General features: G+C 40.2%; 1 protein-coding gene and 1 long non-coding RNA gene across 13 annotated transcripts in view; one reads left to right on the top strand and one right to left on the bottom strand.

Moving 5' to 3' along the window:
• The window catches only part of LOC111091930, a 32732-nt gene extending 16736 nt beyond the window's left edge, over positions 1 to 15996 (top strand). For 4 of the 6 annotated variants that reach the window (XR_005377017.1, XR_005377015.1, XR_005377016.1 and 1 more), the window contains 2 exons: positions 748 to 853; positions 14731 to 15996. This is a non-coding gene — a long non-coding RNA (uncharacterized LOC111091930). Of the gene's footprint in view, positions 1 to 747; positions 854 to 13879; positions 14688 to 14730 lie in introns of those variants that run through there. The other 2 variants (XR_005377018.1, XR_005377019.1) reach the window with 2 other exon arrangements.
• COL6A5 (collagen type VI alpha 5 chain) overlaps positions 1 to 16034 on the bottom strand; it is a 129523-nt gene that overhangs the window by 70230 nt on the left and 43259 nt on the right. For all 7 annotated transcript variants that reach the window (XM_038570812.1, XM_038570813.1, XM_038570814.1 and 4 more), the window contains exons 4-7: positions 11672 to 12304; positions 7156 to 7716; positions 3515 to 4069; positions 936 to 1505 (exon numbers count right to left, since the gene is read on the bottom strand). In XM_038570812.1, coding sequence (XP_038426740.1) covers positions 936 to 1505; positions 3515 to 4069; positions 7156 to 7716; positions 11672 to 12304 — 2319 coding nt within the window. The remainder of the gene's footprint in view (positions 1 to 935; positions 1506 to 3514; positions 4070 to 7155; positions 7717 to 11671; positions 12305 to 16034) is intronic.

The following is a 16034-nucleotide window of genomic DNA, read 5'->3' as shown; positions in this document are numbered from 1 at the left end:
AGGAGTTCAGAAATTGTAAACTGTAAGCAGAGCAGTGACATAGTCCAGTGTGTGTTAGGAAGATCACTCAGTGTTCAGAATAGACTGGAAAGAGGCAAGGAGATCAAATTTCAGAGTGGGGGTCCAGGGACAGGCTAGAATGGGTAGAAGTGAGAAGGTCCTACAGACATGGGGAAAAGTCACAATTTTTTTTTTAAAAGATAAAACCACCATCCAATATCTGAAACCAAGAAGATGAATTCATTGCTCACTTTGAGCTCAGGTGGCAACTCTTACACTTTCCTCAAGTGTGATGCTTCCAGTCTATCCTACCCCAGTGGTATCTCATGGTATCAGCTTAGGTCCCTTCCCTCTCTGTTCCTAACTGCCAACCTCCATTACTCCATATTGACCTCCTCTCTTCTTCCATCTGTATTGGTGGTCCTTATCCAGAAGAACACATTAGTCTACTTGAACTTCCCATGGCCCTAGAGAACATCTATAATTCCAATTAGACAGTCCTGGATCTTTGAAGAGAAAAGTCTGTCAAACCATGCAATTCTCCACCTGAGTCTGGCCTGCAACTGGTGCTCAGTGATCACATTAAAATCATTAATGGAATGGCACAAGTGGCCCTGAAATGGGTAATATGGATAAGGTGAATATGATGCTAGGTAGAATTCCTTTAGGCCAGATAAAAAAAAAAAAAAAAAAAAAAAAGCAACATAGTGGCAAGAATTCAAAGAATGTTTCTGAAATCTTCCATAGGCTCTTCAGTGCATACTGTGGTGGGAAGGGAACTTTCAGATCCTGATTGAGCAAGAGATAAGAAAACATAGGCAGAGCAGAGCAATGTTCAGCCCATGACGTCCAGGTAATTGGAAACCAAGACTTAATTTATTTTTTGCTTAACCTTCTGTTGCTACCCCCACAGAAACTTAAAAATCACAACTTACGCTCATGTGCATTGGTACACATTTTTTCTTGTAGAGGCAGGTAAATGTCTTTCAGGTTACTGAAATTATCTACATGGAAAGTATTGCTTTTATTCCCTGCCATAGTCTCAAGTTCAAGTTGGTTGGCCTGTCCTACACCCACTGCGTAGATATTGATGCCTTTGTTTCTTAATTTCGATGCTGTGTCACTGAGGTTATCTCGATCATGGGACACCCCATCGGTGATGATGATCAGCATCCGCTTCACATTTTGCTGGATGCGGCTGCCATATTCCTCTGTGAACATTATGTTTGCGTGCTCAAGAGCCCTGGCAGTATAGGTATGCCCGCTAGTGTACCTGCGCCTCCTCAGATGCTCAATGACTGCAGATTTATTTCCACTAAGGTAGAAAAGAACCTCAGGATAGTCCGAGTATTTGAGAGCTCCAACCCGAACTCGGTCGCTGTCAACATCTGCTTTCTTCACCAAATGGATAGTTAGGTTCATCATGCTTTCTTGTTCTTGTGTGCCTATGCTGCCTGAATGATCCAGCACAAACACAATGTCCAACACTTTAATATTTTTACAATCTGAAAGAAGAAGAAAGCAGGCATCATGATCTTTCTGCAGCATATTCTACACAGACAACTGAGAAGGGGGAGCAAACTAACATTTGCCTTGAACCTACTATGTGCCAGACACTGCATCTCACTTGTTAGAGGTAGCTGTTGCCATTTTCCACAGTAAGAAACTGAGGCTCAGTCATGTACAACTTGCCCAGATCATGATTCTCCAGGTGTTGTACTCAACAATGACTCTGCAATGTTCTTAAGGCACATCACTCTGTTCTGCTACATCTCATTAAGACACATGATGCATTTTGCTAGTCAGGCTTTTAATCAAAAGGAAACATTAGAAGGTAGTTCAATATCACTATAATAGTGAGATATGACTGGTATTTGTCAAGTTGGTCTGCTGTCTTAAAGAACTCAGAGGTTCACTATATTAACTGGGATTTTTATCCTACTACCTCTCATTCCAGCTGTCTTTTCAGCTTCTGGTAGGCAAACGTTCCCATGTGCACCATGCCTCTCTGCATTCATTTGTATTCCTTCCCTGACCTCCTAAATTAGAACCCAGCAAGCCCCCAAGGAGGGGGACAGCTAAGGCCCTATCACCTCCCCTCAGCCTCAAACTCTCCTCCACATTGGAAGTCAAGTGATCATTCTGGATAGGTCTCCAAAGTGTGAGGTTTCTCTCCCCTCTTTCTCTTCCCTAACTAAAGCACATGCCTTCCAGTGTTTCACTTTCTCCACTTTCTATCTGTGCATGGTAACTCCAATCCTTATTTCTGGCAACGAGGTCTCAAATTCTCAAGTCTAAGATGCCAGATCCTAGACTATATCTCCAGAAACCTGAAGCAATGACATGACTTGATGTTTATGAGTCAATCGGATGTGTGAATCAGCTGAAATTTCACCTTAGGTGATATACAAGGCCTCCACAAACATTACACTTATCAAAATGAAGAAATACCAGGAAGAGCTCCATGGATTTCAAAGGTAGGGATGTGGCCTTAAGGCCAGCCTATCTTAGAATGTCTCAATATTACCAAGAGTTTGAGAATCATTGCCATTTTAACTAAGCTGTTATGAGAGAAATTGCAGTGCCACTGTCTAAAACTCAGAGCTTACACTAAGATATTTTGTTAATTTTGTAAAAATTTATCACACATAATTCTGAATGATACAGTCCAAGAAAGGTCTCTATGTTGCAAGGGGAACAACATAAAACAAATTTATCAGTACTTCAGTGTGTTCTCTCAGTTGTATCCAAAACACAGGTAATGACATGTGGTAGATTTAAAAGCACAGGTGCTTTTAGTCTTACATGTGGATTTATAGCAAATTCTCATTCAAGGGCCATTAAAGTTGATGGACTCAAACTGAAGATTTCCTCAACACAATTTGAAAAGCACTACATTTTGTGTGAGATAAAAATGATGATCCCAAGCAATCATTTTTAAAAAGTAACAAATTAAAATTTTCCAAAGGGATAGATACATGAACAGACAAATGTAAAATACCTCACTGATGGAGGTGAAGAAAAATAATGTGAAGGAATTAAAATACACACCACATCTTTAAAATAAAGAGGATTTTTTTGAGAGTATGTTTAGGATATTGGATTTGAATTAACTAAGAGGAAGATAAATTTGTATTTCTGGCTATTTACTACTTGACAATGATTACAGGTAGGCAAGAAAAAAATCTGGGGAACCATTTGGGATTAAACATTGGCTATGAAAAATCTAGGTATGCAGATAGTAAAGACTTAGTAGCTCATCAGAAAATTCTGAGAACTTGTTGGAATAGATTGGATGTCTCCAGAGCCGGACTACTTTGTTGCCAAACTGGCTGACAAAATTGTTAAACTGGAATATCCCTAGAGCTCACAGGTGTTTTAATACCAGATAGACAAGACCAAAACTTAATACCAAAGTCCAGATAGAGTCCAAGCCCATGGTACAACCCACTCTTCACCCTGTAAGGCCAAGAGCTCACATTCCGGAGTCCTGAAGGATGACAGTGTCACTCACCATGGAGAGCACATACACGAAAAACGAGTTTGCTTTCTACTGTCTTTAGATCATCAAAGTTCTCAACTTGGAAGACCAGGCTGCTATCCCCACTGATCTCCTCCAGCTGTGTCCTGTTGGCACCGTACACCCCCACAGAGAAGATGACCACACCTTTGTCCCGAAGAGCTTTAGCAGGGTCTCTCACAGGATCTTGGGCTTCTCCATCCGTGATGAGGATAAGAAACTTTTTGACCTTAGTCCGGGCCCCCTTGGTGGGGGTGAAGTATTGACCTACAAAGGTTAGTGCACTTCCAGTCAAAGTGCCTCTGTTGATGAGAGACATCCTGTCTATTGCATCAGAAGTCTCATTTTGCGTAAAATATTTATTAAGCTGGAATTCTTCCTGATTTATATCACTGAACTGAACGACACCAATCTGAGTGCTGTCTGGACCAATCTGAATCTTCGCTAATAGGTTTTTCATGAAGGTTTTCATTTTTCCAAAATTGTCATGTCCTATGCTGCCAGAACTGTCCACCAGAAACATGATGTCGGCCTTCATGTCTTCACATCCTGCATGTTGTCAGAAAGACAGGAAATGAATCGGGTTGACACGATTTTCAGAATATAGAGAAGCGGTAACACAGAAACAAATGCATTAGTCAGAAAATATCAAAAATTAACTCAAGCATCTGCTGTTTGAAAAATCTGGCAAATCTGGCATTTGAAAATTTTATCTGCTGGTATAGTAGAGGCCTGCTGACTACCACTCTGAGTCAGAAATCCACTGAATTGTTATTCAATTAGTTTTACAGAGAAAATGCAACTTGTGAAGTGTATATTCACTTATGCGTGCATCATTCATTTATCCATAACTAATTCCTTCATGATTCGTGAGGCGTATGAAATGCCAAGTATCAGGTTATGTGTTAAAAGATGCACTGATGATCAAAAAAGGAATCAGAGAAAACAATCAATTTCCTACACTCATAGGATTTATATTCTAGGGTTTTATATATAATGTAGAAACACAAAATTCTAAGCAATCTTTATATAGCACTATTTTCTTGAGTAATTAAAGTGCTTTGATAAACACTGTTAATCGATATTAAAAATTGGGGTACTGGGCAGCCCCGGTGGCGCAGTGGTTTAGTGCCGCCTACAGCCCAGGGTGTGATCCTGGAGACCTGGGATGGAGTCCCACGTCGGGCTCCCTGCATGGAGCCTGCTTCTCCCTCTGCCTGTGTCTCTGCCTCTCTCTCTGTGTGTCTCTCATGAATAAATAAATAAAATCTTTTTAAAAAATTGGGGCACTTTTACATGTCAGTGTTTTTCTAGGTCCTCAGGCTTTGGTTCCTTAGTTTTCCTGCCTCTGCTCGCCATCTTATGACTTATTTCATTGCCCTTGTCTGTGGCCTGTCTCCTCTTTCAGGGATGCCAGTGTTCATGCACCTGCACTGCAACAAGACATGTGCTACACCTCCTCACATTGGCTCAGGATTGTCTCCTTTGAAAGGACTGAGATGCAATCTACTTTATGTTTCCTGGAACCCTTTTACTTTTCTTTGCACCAACCACAGGAAACATTAGGGAACTTCTACTCTTGTACTCTTTCTAGAACATTCTAAAGACCCAACTCTATTACTGTCTGTAACAGAGAGAACAATGAACAATATTGTGACTTAGGATTTTGCTGTGAGCTCCACTTATTTGCTTATCTGTTTTTCTTTTGATTTTAGTGACTCCAAAAATCCCCAAACTTCTACATTTTTAAGTTAAAATAAGTGAAAATTATTTTATTTTTCTCATTAGTGACCACCTTAGCCAACTTCTACAACAGATCATTTTTATGTAGCGGTTACTATGTGCCCACATGCATTATTTTAAGTGTTTCACATGCATTATCACTTTTAAGCTTCACTATAGGCCTGCACACAGGGCTCAAGACAGGTAAACAGTAAATATTCTATTCAAGGTCCACAGCTAATTAAGCTGGGATTTGAACATTGACTCCAGCATCCTTTATCTTAACCAATAAGTTAACAATTCTCTCAGCACCCAAAATTTTCATGTGCTAATACTAGCAATCAACACAAATCATCTTCAATTAGTAAGTGACTGTTACTAATAAGAGAAATCACAATCAGGTACAGGAGTTTGCAAATTGTTCTTTCTAATTTTTGTTACGTGATTTTTAGTTGGAACAAAAATGCAAATATGTGTTTTTGTCACAAATAAAAATAAGTAATTGTTATATGTGCAGATATATATGTATGCATTCATAATAGAGAAAGGATGGGTGATGTTTATTATGCTAAACTTATAAGGACTCTGTGATGTAGGCATTATCCTTGCTTTATAGATGCAGAAGTTTGAAGGTCAAGTAGGAAAGTGAATTGAATACTCAGAGCCCATTTTCTTTCTGCTGAGCTCATCTGCTTCAATTAATGCGTGTGCATACACATATACACACATACATGCAAACACACAGAATAGAGTTTCTTACATGCCCCACCAGTGGGCATTGTCAAGGACACAATATTCCTAGCAACCTTCCTACTTTAGATTTTCAACATGCCCTCATGGTTATCTGTCTACCAAGGGATTTTCCCATCTTGCCAGTTGGTTTAAAGTAAGGAGTTGACTCTGGAAAACAGTGTGAAGGTTCCTCAAGAAGTTAAAAATAGAGCTACCCAATGACCCAGCAATTATACTACTGGTATTTACTTCAAAGATACAGATGTAGTGAAACGATGGGACGCCTGCACTCCAATGTTCATAGCAGCGATGTTCACAATAGCGAAACTGTGGAAGGAGCTACGATGTCTTTTGACAGATGAATGGACAAACAATATGTGATTATATATATATATATCATATATATACATATATATGTATATTGTACATATATATGTATATTGTATATATATACATATATATATACAATATGTGTATATATATATATATACACACAATGGAATGTTACTCAGCCATCAGATAGGATAAATACCTACCATTTACTGTGACATGAATGGACTGGAGGGTATTATGTGGAGTGAAATAAGTTAATCAGAGAAAGACAATTATCACATGGTTTCACTCATATGTGGAATATAAGAAAAAGTGAAAGGGACCATAAGGAAAAGAGGGAAACTGAGTGGGGGAAAAACCATGGTAATATTTCTCTTTTTTAAAAAATTTACCTATTCATGAGAGACAAAGAGAGAGAGAGAGGAAGAGACACAGGCAGAGGGAGAAGCAGGCTCCATGCAGGGAGCCCGATGTGGGACTCGATTCCAGGACCCCGGGATCACGCCCTGAACCAAAGGCAGACGCTCAACCACTGAGCCACCCAGGCATCCCAGTAATATTTCTTAATGTAAAAAATTACTGTTAATATATTTGGGTAGATCAATTGTATTGTGGGTTTTTAAAAAATAAGTCTTATCTTCAGGCTATACTCTTGAGATGTTTGCTGATGAAATAAAAGGGTATTTGGGGGAAAATAAATAAAGTAAGGGCCTGAATCCCCCTCTGGTGGATAGAGAAAGTTAACAAAGTGTTAACAACTGGTCACATCACTTCTTGTCTCAGCCCAGCTATTAGTCTGCCTGAAGTTTAATGAAGTATGGAGAATAAAGCCTTTTTGGTTTGCTTACCTTTTTCAGTGCAGATTCTGTGAACAACTTCATTTTTAATGTTTCTTAAAGAATCGAAGTTCTGCCCAAAGTTAACCCTTTCTTCTTCCCCAGCAATTTGTTGGAGTTGTATTTTATCAGCCTCCCCAATGCCAACTGCATGAATGGTGATTTGTTCATCCCTTAATCTCTCAGCAGGCTTCAGCACTTCATCTTGGGATTTCCCATCAGTCAGCACAATGAGGTGACAGGGAATCTCGCTTATCCTATGCTTCCTATCCTTCTTTATTATTGACAGCATGAAATCCAGGGCTTTCCCAGTATGAGTATTTCCTTGGAGTTGCTCAATGTTCAAAATAGCCTTTCTTAAGTCCATATCATTAGAACTGGCATTGATATAAAATTCCACTCTTATTTTATCTGAATACTGCACAGCTCCAGCTTGGACTTTGTCTGAGCCAATGCTGAACATTCCTGTCACCGCCAACATAAATTGCTTGATTTGCTCAAACCCTTCTGTATTTATGCTGGTTGAGCCATCAATGAGGAAATAGATATCAGCTTCTTTTGTATCTATACAGCCTGTAATAGAAAAAGTGGAAAATGCATTTTTTGTTAATTAGAATCTGGAGAGAACTTTGCAAGAGGGTAGAGGAATACGAGGCCATGAAGGTTCTAGAGAATGAGAACTCTTCATCATTTGCACCGAGTCGGTTTGCTTCATCAAATCTGTCCACGCTCATTTTCTCTATTGAAATTCATAATAACATGATGGGGGAATTGAAACAGAGTAGTGCACAGTGCTTTGTCTAAGGTCACACAGCCAGTTAATTAAAAGGAAGAACCAGTTTCCCAAGTCTCCAGGCTGTAAGTTAAATTGTTTTTCTTGTATTGACACATGACTTCTCAGACAGTTTATGGCTTATCACTTCTTGAGAAATGGAATGGAGGAGATGACCTACTGCCCTTACTTCTTTGATAACTTCTTTTTCCCAGAGCAACTACAACATCATATGTAAAACTAGAACCAGACCAAATTATTTTTTTTACTTATGTGGTTTATCATTGCATTCAGAATCCAAAATTTAAAAATTGGACTGAACTTTCCCCTTGCTCTCCTCTTGGACCCTATTTTCAGTAATTCTTCATCTTTTTTTTTTTAATCTTTTTTTTTTAAAGGAGAGAGATTTTTAAAAATTTTTTTATTTATTTATGATAGTCACACAGAGAGAGAAAGAGAGGCAGAGACATAGGCAGAGGGAGAAGCAGGCTCCATGCACCGGGAGCCCGACGTGGGAGTCGATCCCGGGTCTCCAGGATCACGCCCTGGGCCAAAGGCAGGCGCCAAACCGCTGCGCCACCCAGGGATCCCAGTAATTCTTCATCTTACTGTGCTCCAGTCACACTAGGCTGCTTTCTGTACTTTGAAAGTACCACAGGGCTTTTGCAATTACCCTTCTCTCTTCCTGGAATAGTCTGCCCCTTAAATATTCACATAGTTGGTTCCTTCTTATCTCATCATGGATATGCCAACTCAAATGCCAGTTCTTCAAAAAGGCCCTCTCTTCCCCTCTAGTCAAAGCACTCAATCATTGCCTTTCCTATTACCTTATTTTCTCTATTATACCCATACTTTTTGAAGTTATCTTATTCATTTGTTCATGAGCACAGACTACATCCTGCCACAAAGTGTCAGCCCTGTGAGAGCAGAAACTGCCTACTTCTCTGTTTCTACCCAGTACACCTGGTACATCACAAGATTTCAACAAAAATTTTTTTTAAAAAAAGAGCTCTCAATGTCCCCTACTTTGTTGAATAGAGTCTCTGAAAGCATGCTTTAACTTTATTAATTGTCTATTTACAACTCTATCAATGACTCACTGAATTTGGGTAGGAGAAAGAACATACTTTTAACATTTAAGTTTTTTTGTGCAATTATCTGGTTGAATATGTGAAAAAATCTTTAAAATACAAGATAATTCAGTCATTGTGTGATATTTTCTTTCTTGATAGCTTTTTGGCAATTTGTAACTCTTGGCACTACTTCAGGCTATGGAGACTTGGTCTTTTTTTTTTTTTTTTTTTTTTTTTTGAGACTTGGTCCTTAAGAAATCAGAAATACTGGAAGTTTGGACCTGAGAATTTAACTATGAAATCAATACATAAAATATTAGGGCAAAGATAAGTAGTTATCTGCAAAAGACAGGATTAATCCCCAGCCAGCAAAACGTAATAGCCACCAGAATGGATTGATTTATATACCTAATGAAGAAGAATCGGGTGTTTTTCAGAAAAAAGACAGTGGTGGTCAGCAATGAAGGAGAGAAAAAAATGTAAGTCACAGTGGATAACTAAGGCAATGCCCATTCAACCTACCTGGAGCTGTACTAATATACTAGTCACCAGTCACACATTGCTATTAAAAGGTAAACTTAAACTACTTAAAATTAAATAAAATTCAAAAATCAGCTCTTTAGTTTCTCTAGCTACACATTCCAAGTGATTAACAGCCCCATGTAGGTAGTGACTATCCTATCCAACATTGTAAATATGAAACATTGCCATCACCACAAAATGTTCAATTGGACAATGCTGAAGAAGAAGAATGTGTTTCCTGGCCCAAAGGTCTCACTTGTACAGTTTTATAGATAGATAAATTTAGATAGATAGAATTTATAGATAAATTCACTATCTATCTATCTATCTATCTGGAGAGATAGATAGATATTTTGACTTTAATATAGAGTCATCTACCTGCTTGAATGCTACTAAACATTTTAATCATAAAACTTATTCCATTGCTCTGATTCTGCAACCTCCAGCAATCTCTTGATTTCAATTTAGCTTCTCAGTAGGTATGCCTATAGGGAGATAATGTACTTCTCAGAGGACGTGAAGGTCCAGGCCTGGGTACTGGTAGTTCTTATCATAAATATAATTGTCAGTCTTTTCCCATATATCAGTCTCTTGGTTTGATTAATGTGATTCCCTCCTTGATTTAATGAAATCTGACTTTTCAGACTGGGTACCTACTCTGTGACAGATGCAGATACCATGACTAAGTCCATGTAAATTGGTTCTCTGTGTTTGACCATTCTGAAACTACAAAGCTGGCCATCACACTCTAGACCATGGCAAACTCACTAAGGTAGAGGTTCTCAAACATTGCTAACAGGAGTTCATAGGGAAGCTTACTAAAGTGCAAGTGCCTAGACTGTACTCTGAGACTGATTCATTAGGTTTTGGTGGGGGTAGGGGGGCTGGGCCAATGAATTAGTAATAAACTCCCCAGGAAACTCTGATAAGTTTACAGCAGATGCTGTTGGTGCTTAGCCTGTACCCCCCTCAAACCCTTTACCATTTCTGTATATGCTGGCTCCCAGTGCTCTCACTCCGAGGGCTCGCACCTATGTCTATTTGTGGGTGGGCTACACTCAGGGTGCTGGAACGCTCTTTGCCTAGGCCTTGAGGAAGCGCCTGGAAATTTACATTCTATCATGTGCTAGAATATAAATTCTCAAGCTATACTGTCCCTGACCGGGACAATTCTAAGGTTTAGCCTACACTGTCTCTAGAATGGCCCTGTGTAATTGAACCTCCATAGGACTTGGCTTATCATCCTTCCCTTCCTGGTCCCAACCCTCACCTTCCTACCAATCTCTAGTTTTCCCTGGGTATATTTTCTAATATCTCAATTTCACATGAATCCTTCTCTGGCATCTACTTCTGAGGAACCCAACCTAAGTCAGGTACCAATTTTTTGAGAGCCACTGAATTAATAAGAAGCCACCACCTACTGAGGCCTCCTGAAGAACAGCTATCCATCCCCCTTGGGTGGGTCTTGCCCCTAGCCTTGGTCCCATGACTTCCCATTTAGAATTTCTATAATGAAAATAATCATTTTTGTCACCTCATTGCAAATTCTTTAAGAGAGACCCCAGTATATATCCCTCCTATGCCCTAATAGTTGGTACTAGACCAATGTGGCTGCCACTCTGAGGAACTGCACCACATGTCACTCGGGAGGTAACAGAGGACTTATTTCTTGCTGCTGTGTGTAATGTATATGCACCACAGGAAATCCAGGGCTGGCCCAGGATGCATCCTTAAACCTTCAATTGATGGGTCTGGGTTTAAAATTAGCCTTTAATATCATTGGAAGATTACAATTCTTTTCCATGTGAGTGCTGCCAAATTCCAGGTCCAATTGTTCAGAAACATTTTATCTGCAAAGGAAATGTGTGAAGACAGCAGTTTTCTCAGAATTAGGTAAACACAAAGTCATGTCAAGTATCTCTTGGCATGTATCTTTGAAAAGAGCTTATTAAAACTACAGCAGATTCACAGGGCATCTTAAATAGGATATCTTCACTAGAATGATGGAAGATAAAAATAATAGAAAAGATTAAAAAGTGCAAAAATACTCATGGTTGTGTGTAAAGATATAGGTGCAAGGATGATAATATCCAAAAAGAAGGGCAAAACATAATTATTCATAATTACTTTTATAATAAGAAAAGTATTTTTTTAAACATACCAGTTCTGTCAAGGTCCATTTGCCCAGCACGAACAGAAATTTGAGACCAAATTTCATTCTGAAGCTTTTTCTGGAAGTTATTACTGTAAGCTTCTAAGTCTGCATAGGACTTGAGCATGGAAACCATTTGTCTCGGAGGGTAAGACACTATTTCTTCTAACTGGGTGTCATTAGCCCCTTGGATGTTCATGGCAAACACAGTCACATCCTGCAGCCGAAGTTGTAGTGCGGCATCACGCACCTCATCAGTTGATGGTCTGTGAGTGACCAAGACTGCGATCTGAGGCACTCCTTGTGCCCTTCTGCTGCCACTTGACTCTGAGAAGGCTTCTAGCCTCATCTTCTCAATGGCAGCCCCAGCATGGGATTTCCCAGCCTGGAAAGAAAGCTTCTGGATTTGCTCCTGAAATTCATACTGGCTTGTGCTTGAATTTAGAAGGGAAATCGTCTTGGCTCCATCACTATAACTCATAAGTCCAAGGCGTGTGCAGTTGTACCTCATATCCATGGAGGCAGTAATGTTCCTCAGGAAATTCTGCAAGTTCCTTAAATCTTGTCTGGTGCCAACAGACTCATCCACTAGGAACATGAGGTCAGCTAATGAATCTCTCTGACAGGCCATTGGGAGAGGAACTATGGAGTGAAAAAAGTATGAGGATTAGTACAAACCACTGGCCCAGAGTCAGAAAGACACTTTACAGATTGTCAAAAGGCATTAGTGAAAATAGAGGCAGTCATGACAAATGTAGTTAGCATTGCTTTCTTTTAATAAAAAACAGATAAAAATTTTTAACAAGACTTACAAGGTCACTGACTTTAGAGTCTTTACAACAATGTTCCTTCTATCTGAAGAGTGCTTCTTACCAACTTTTATATCCACCACCACCACGATGATCTTCATGACCATCATCACCACCAATATGACCAACCCACCACCAACCACCACTCACCTCTACTACTCTTACCTCCACCACCATCACCACCCACCAATTCCCCCACATCCACTTCCACTATCATCACCAACATCAATAAAAACTAACAGCCACCTGTATCTTCACCTTCACTTCACTATCACCATTGCCATCTCTACATCTACCTCTGCCACTACTAACAATTACCAACCACCATCACTATCACCAACTATCACCATCACCACCATCTCCATGTCCACCACCACCTCTGTGTCCTCCACCACTAGTATGACTACCGCCACAATCACCACCACCACCACTCTCAAGTGCTATGATGCAGGGATGCAGAAATATCTCTGACCTCAGGAAGCTGACATTCTATAGGGAGGGCAGATAGTTAAATTAGATTATTTCAGTGCTCACAAGGAAATAAAACAAGTAAGTCAATTGAGTTATTATTATGGGGATGTGGGATGATGACTAATTTACTTGAGATATAAAAAAGTCAGGAAAGGCCCCTCCAAGAACATCACATTAGGCTGAGGCATTTAGAGACAGATTTAGCCACATGTTCTGAAGGAAGAATAATTCTGGCAGAAGGGACAGGAGGAGGTAGGAACAAGCAAGAAGAACAGAGTGGCTGGTGACAGTGAGTGAGGGGAGCAATGATGGATGAGGCCAGAGAAAAGCAGTGCCTAAGTCATATGGGAGTCACACGATCTTATTTAAATCTTTAAAATATCACCCCAGTTGCTGAGGGGAGATAACAACTTCAAGGATGTCCAGTAAGAAATACTTGCCCTAGTCCAGGAAAGAAATAATGTTTCTTGGACAAGAATAATAGCAAGTAAGATGAAACAACAGGGTAGTTTTGATACATGAATTAGATGTAGAACAGAGATGGTCTGGATAGTAAACTGGATGTCAGTGTGAAGAGACAAAGAAGAAGTGGTGAAAACTAGGTTTTGGCATGAACTATGAGTTGATATTGGTGGTACCTTTTTTCAAGATAGGGAAGATAGTAAGAACAAGTTGCAAGAGGGATCGAGTTCCATTTCAAACATGCTAAGTTTGGGATATTATTGAAGATGCCAGGTAAGCAGTTGGTGGTATAAATCTGGAATCCCGAGAACAGTACACCATATGCACAGAAAATGCCTACTCCAGGCACAGGTGGAGGAACTACATCTGTGGAAAGCGTAGCCAAGAAATAAGCTCAATCTTGCCAAGAGCAGCCCGTTAGGATTGTGAGTTCTAGAAGCCAGAAGATATGCCTTACTTATCCTTACCATTGCAGTACGTGATGCCTAGTGAGAACTCAAATGAAAAATACTTCTCATAAATCTACCAATGTACTCTGCACCCACACAGTTGGCTGAAACAAACTCCCAGCATGACCTACTTGGGTTAGTATTTATTTGCAAATAGCAATTACTGTGAATAATAGTAAACTGTGTGCCAAATGCCATACAAGCCATCTCATCCATATCAAGGTAGGCATTATTATCCTCATGTTATGGTAAGGAAATTGAAACTCAGAGGTTAAGTAACTTACTCAAGGCCATTAGTAGCCAATCCATGGTTTGAATCTAGACCTTACTTACTCTGAAGTTCTTACTCCTAACTTCTAAAGGCAAGGATAGTTGTCCTATCAAGCAAAACCTTGTTGCGCTATGTTGCTGTGAAGTAAATTAGGAGGAGAGAAGCACAATAGTGCACAGAACCCTCTAAGAAGGTGGAAAAACAAAGCAGCCACCTATAGGGTTGGAGGATCCCAGGTCCCCAGGGTGGAAGGTTACAGGACGGTTTCTCCTCTGAAGGAAGAATATAAACCATAAGAACTTGCTATTTCCCCAAGGCAGCAGGAGTGAGAAATCAGGAAAATGGAAGGAAAGGGATTCCCTGGTGTCTGGTGTCTCAGGAGCAACACTAACTGTGGCAGAGCCTTGTAAATACTCACTAAAACCCATTTCCTCTTCTTGGGCATAGAGCTAGACCTGACATCCCTGTCTCACTTGCAGTTAGGTGTGACCTTGGGATTATGACCTGGATAATGAAATGTGAGCAAAAATAGTGTCTGTCTCTTCCAAACTTATCCCATAAAACTCTCCTATTAGTGATCTTTCATCTTTTTTCCCCACTCACCAGCTGTATAACAATCCCCAGGGCACCTTGGAAGTCATACATGAAGATAGAAGACCCTCCACCAACCCAAGTATCTGAATAGAGGAGAGGCAACTGGTCACCTTGAGCACAAGACGTATAATGTTACAAGGGAAATAAACTTCCTATTATTCAGGGAATCTATTGGTTGCTAAGGCTTTGAACTGGCTCTACTACAAAATCAAGCCATAGCTATAGCCATGGAATCGGTAATGGTGGGGCAGAAAGGAAGTTTGAAGGTCATCTCAGCTCCCATGATTTACAAATGAGAAGACTGATGCAAGGCTCAGAGATGACATCACTTCCCCAAGTTCACACAGCCACCTAGTGGCAGCGTCTGGGGCTTCTGACCTGGTGTTCAAAGAGCTTTGTACCACAGCAGGACTTCCTTAAGTCTTGGAACCAGATAGTACCTGCTCAGAATGGCCCATCATTGCCTGCAGAGTGCAGAGGCAGCCAGGAAATCCATTCTGCCAGGAAGTCTTTCCACCTTAGTCTGGAGAGAATGGTGGAAGCCTCTCATGAATATGGCACACTTATTGAGTGCCTCGCTGGGGTTGTGCACTGGCTCATCCTGCCTGCCCATCAACACCTCATGGGCAGCTTCCTGTCTCAGTTTATCCATTCCTTCCTAATGCTGTCTGGGATCACCTGCCAAGGTAAACTATTTGTACTCAAAAATCTTCTGTTTTGAGGTCTTTGTGGAAAACTCGCTTAAGACACAAAGCATTTTTCATGTGAGACATTGTAAGTCATGGGAATGGGATTATAAATATTCCTCCTTTTGGCCTAGGGGATCAAGAATAAAATCAGATGAGAAGGAGAACTTTCACATTTCTGTGTGAAATACGGGGATTTCCAGGGACCGGCAGGAAGGCAGATATGGGACCTGGTGGTTCTGGTGAGTGGCTGCTTAGGGAAAAAGCTGAGAAACAGCCCTCCCTTGACCTCCCCACCAGGGAAACCAGCTGCAGTGACTGAAGTAAGATGTTGCTGTCAAGCTGCTATGTACATACAACAGGCATCAACATGGATGATGGAGCCTGAGAGGAATGGTCTGTACTGCCATATGAAAAACTCTCAGTGGCTCTCAGAAAATAAGTTGGGGAAAATTTTATGTTGGGAGATGTGATAGTTAAGGTGCTAAACTATACAAGAAACGGCACTGAATCAGTTCAATCTGAGCTAGTAATTTGTCTCATTCATACCCATAAACTTGTCAGAAATATTTCTAATATTTCTTCAATTCAAAGTCCAGGCTACTGCCAAGGATACTATTATTTAATGGC

Source organism: Canis lupus, chromosome 23 (genome assembly GCF_011100685.1).
Source record: "Canis lupus familiaris isolate Mischka breed German Shepherd chromosome 23, alternate assembly UU_Cfam_GSD_1.0, whole genome shotgun sequence".
Lineage (NCBI taxonomy): Eukaryota > Metazoa > Chordata > Mammalia > Carnivora > Canidae > Canis > Canis lupus.
Note: the sequence above shows the minus strand (reverse complement) of the source record. Positions and strands in the feature narration are given on the sequence as shown.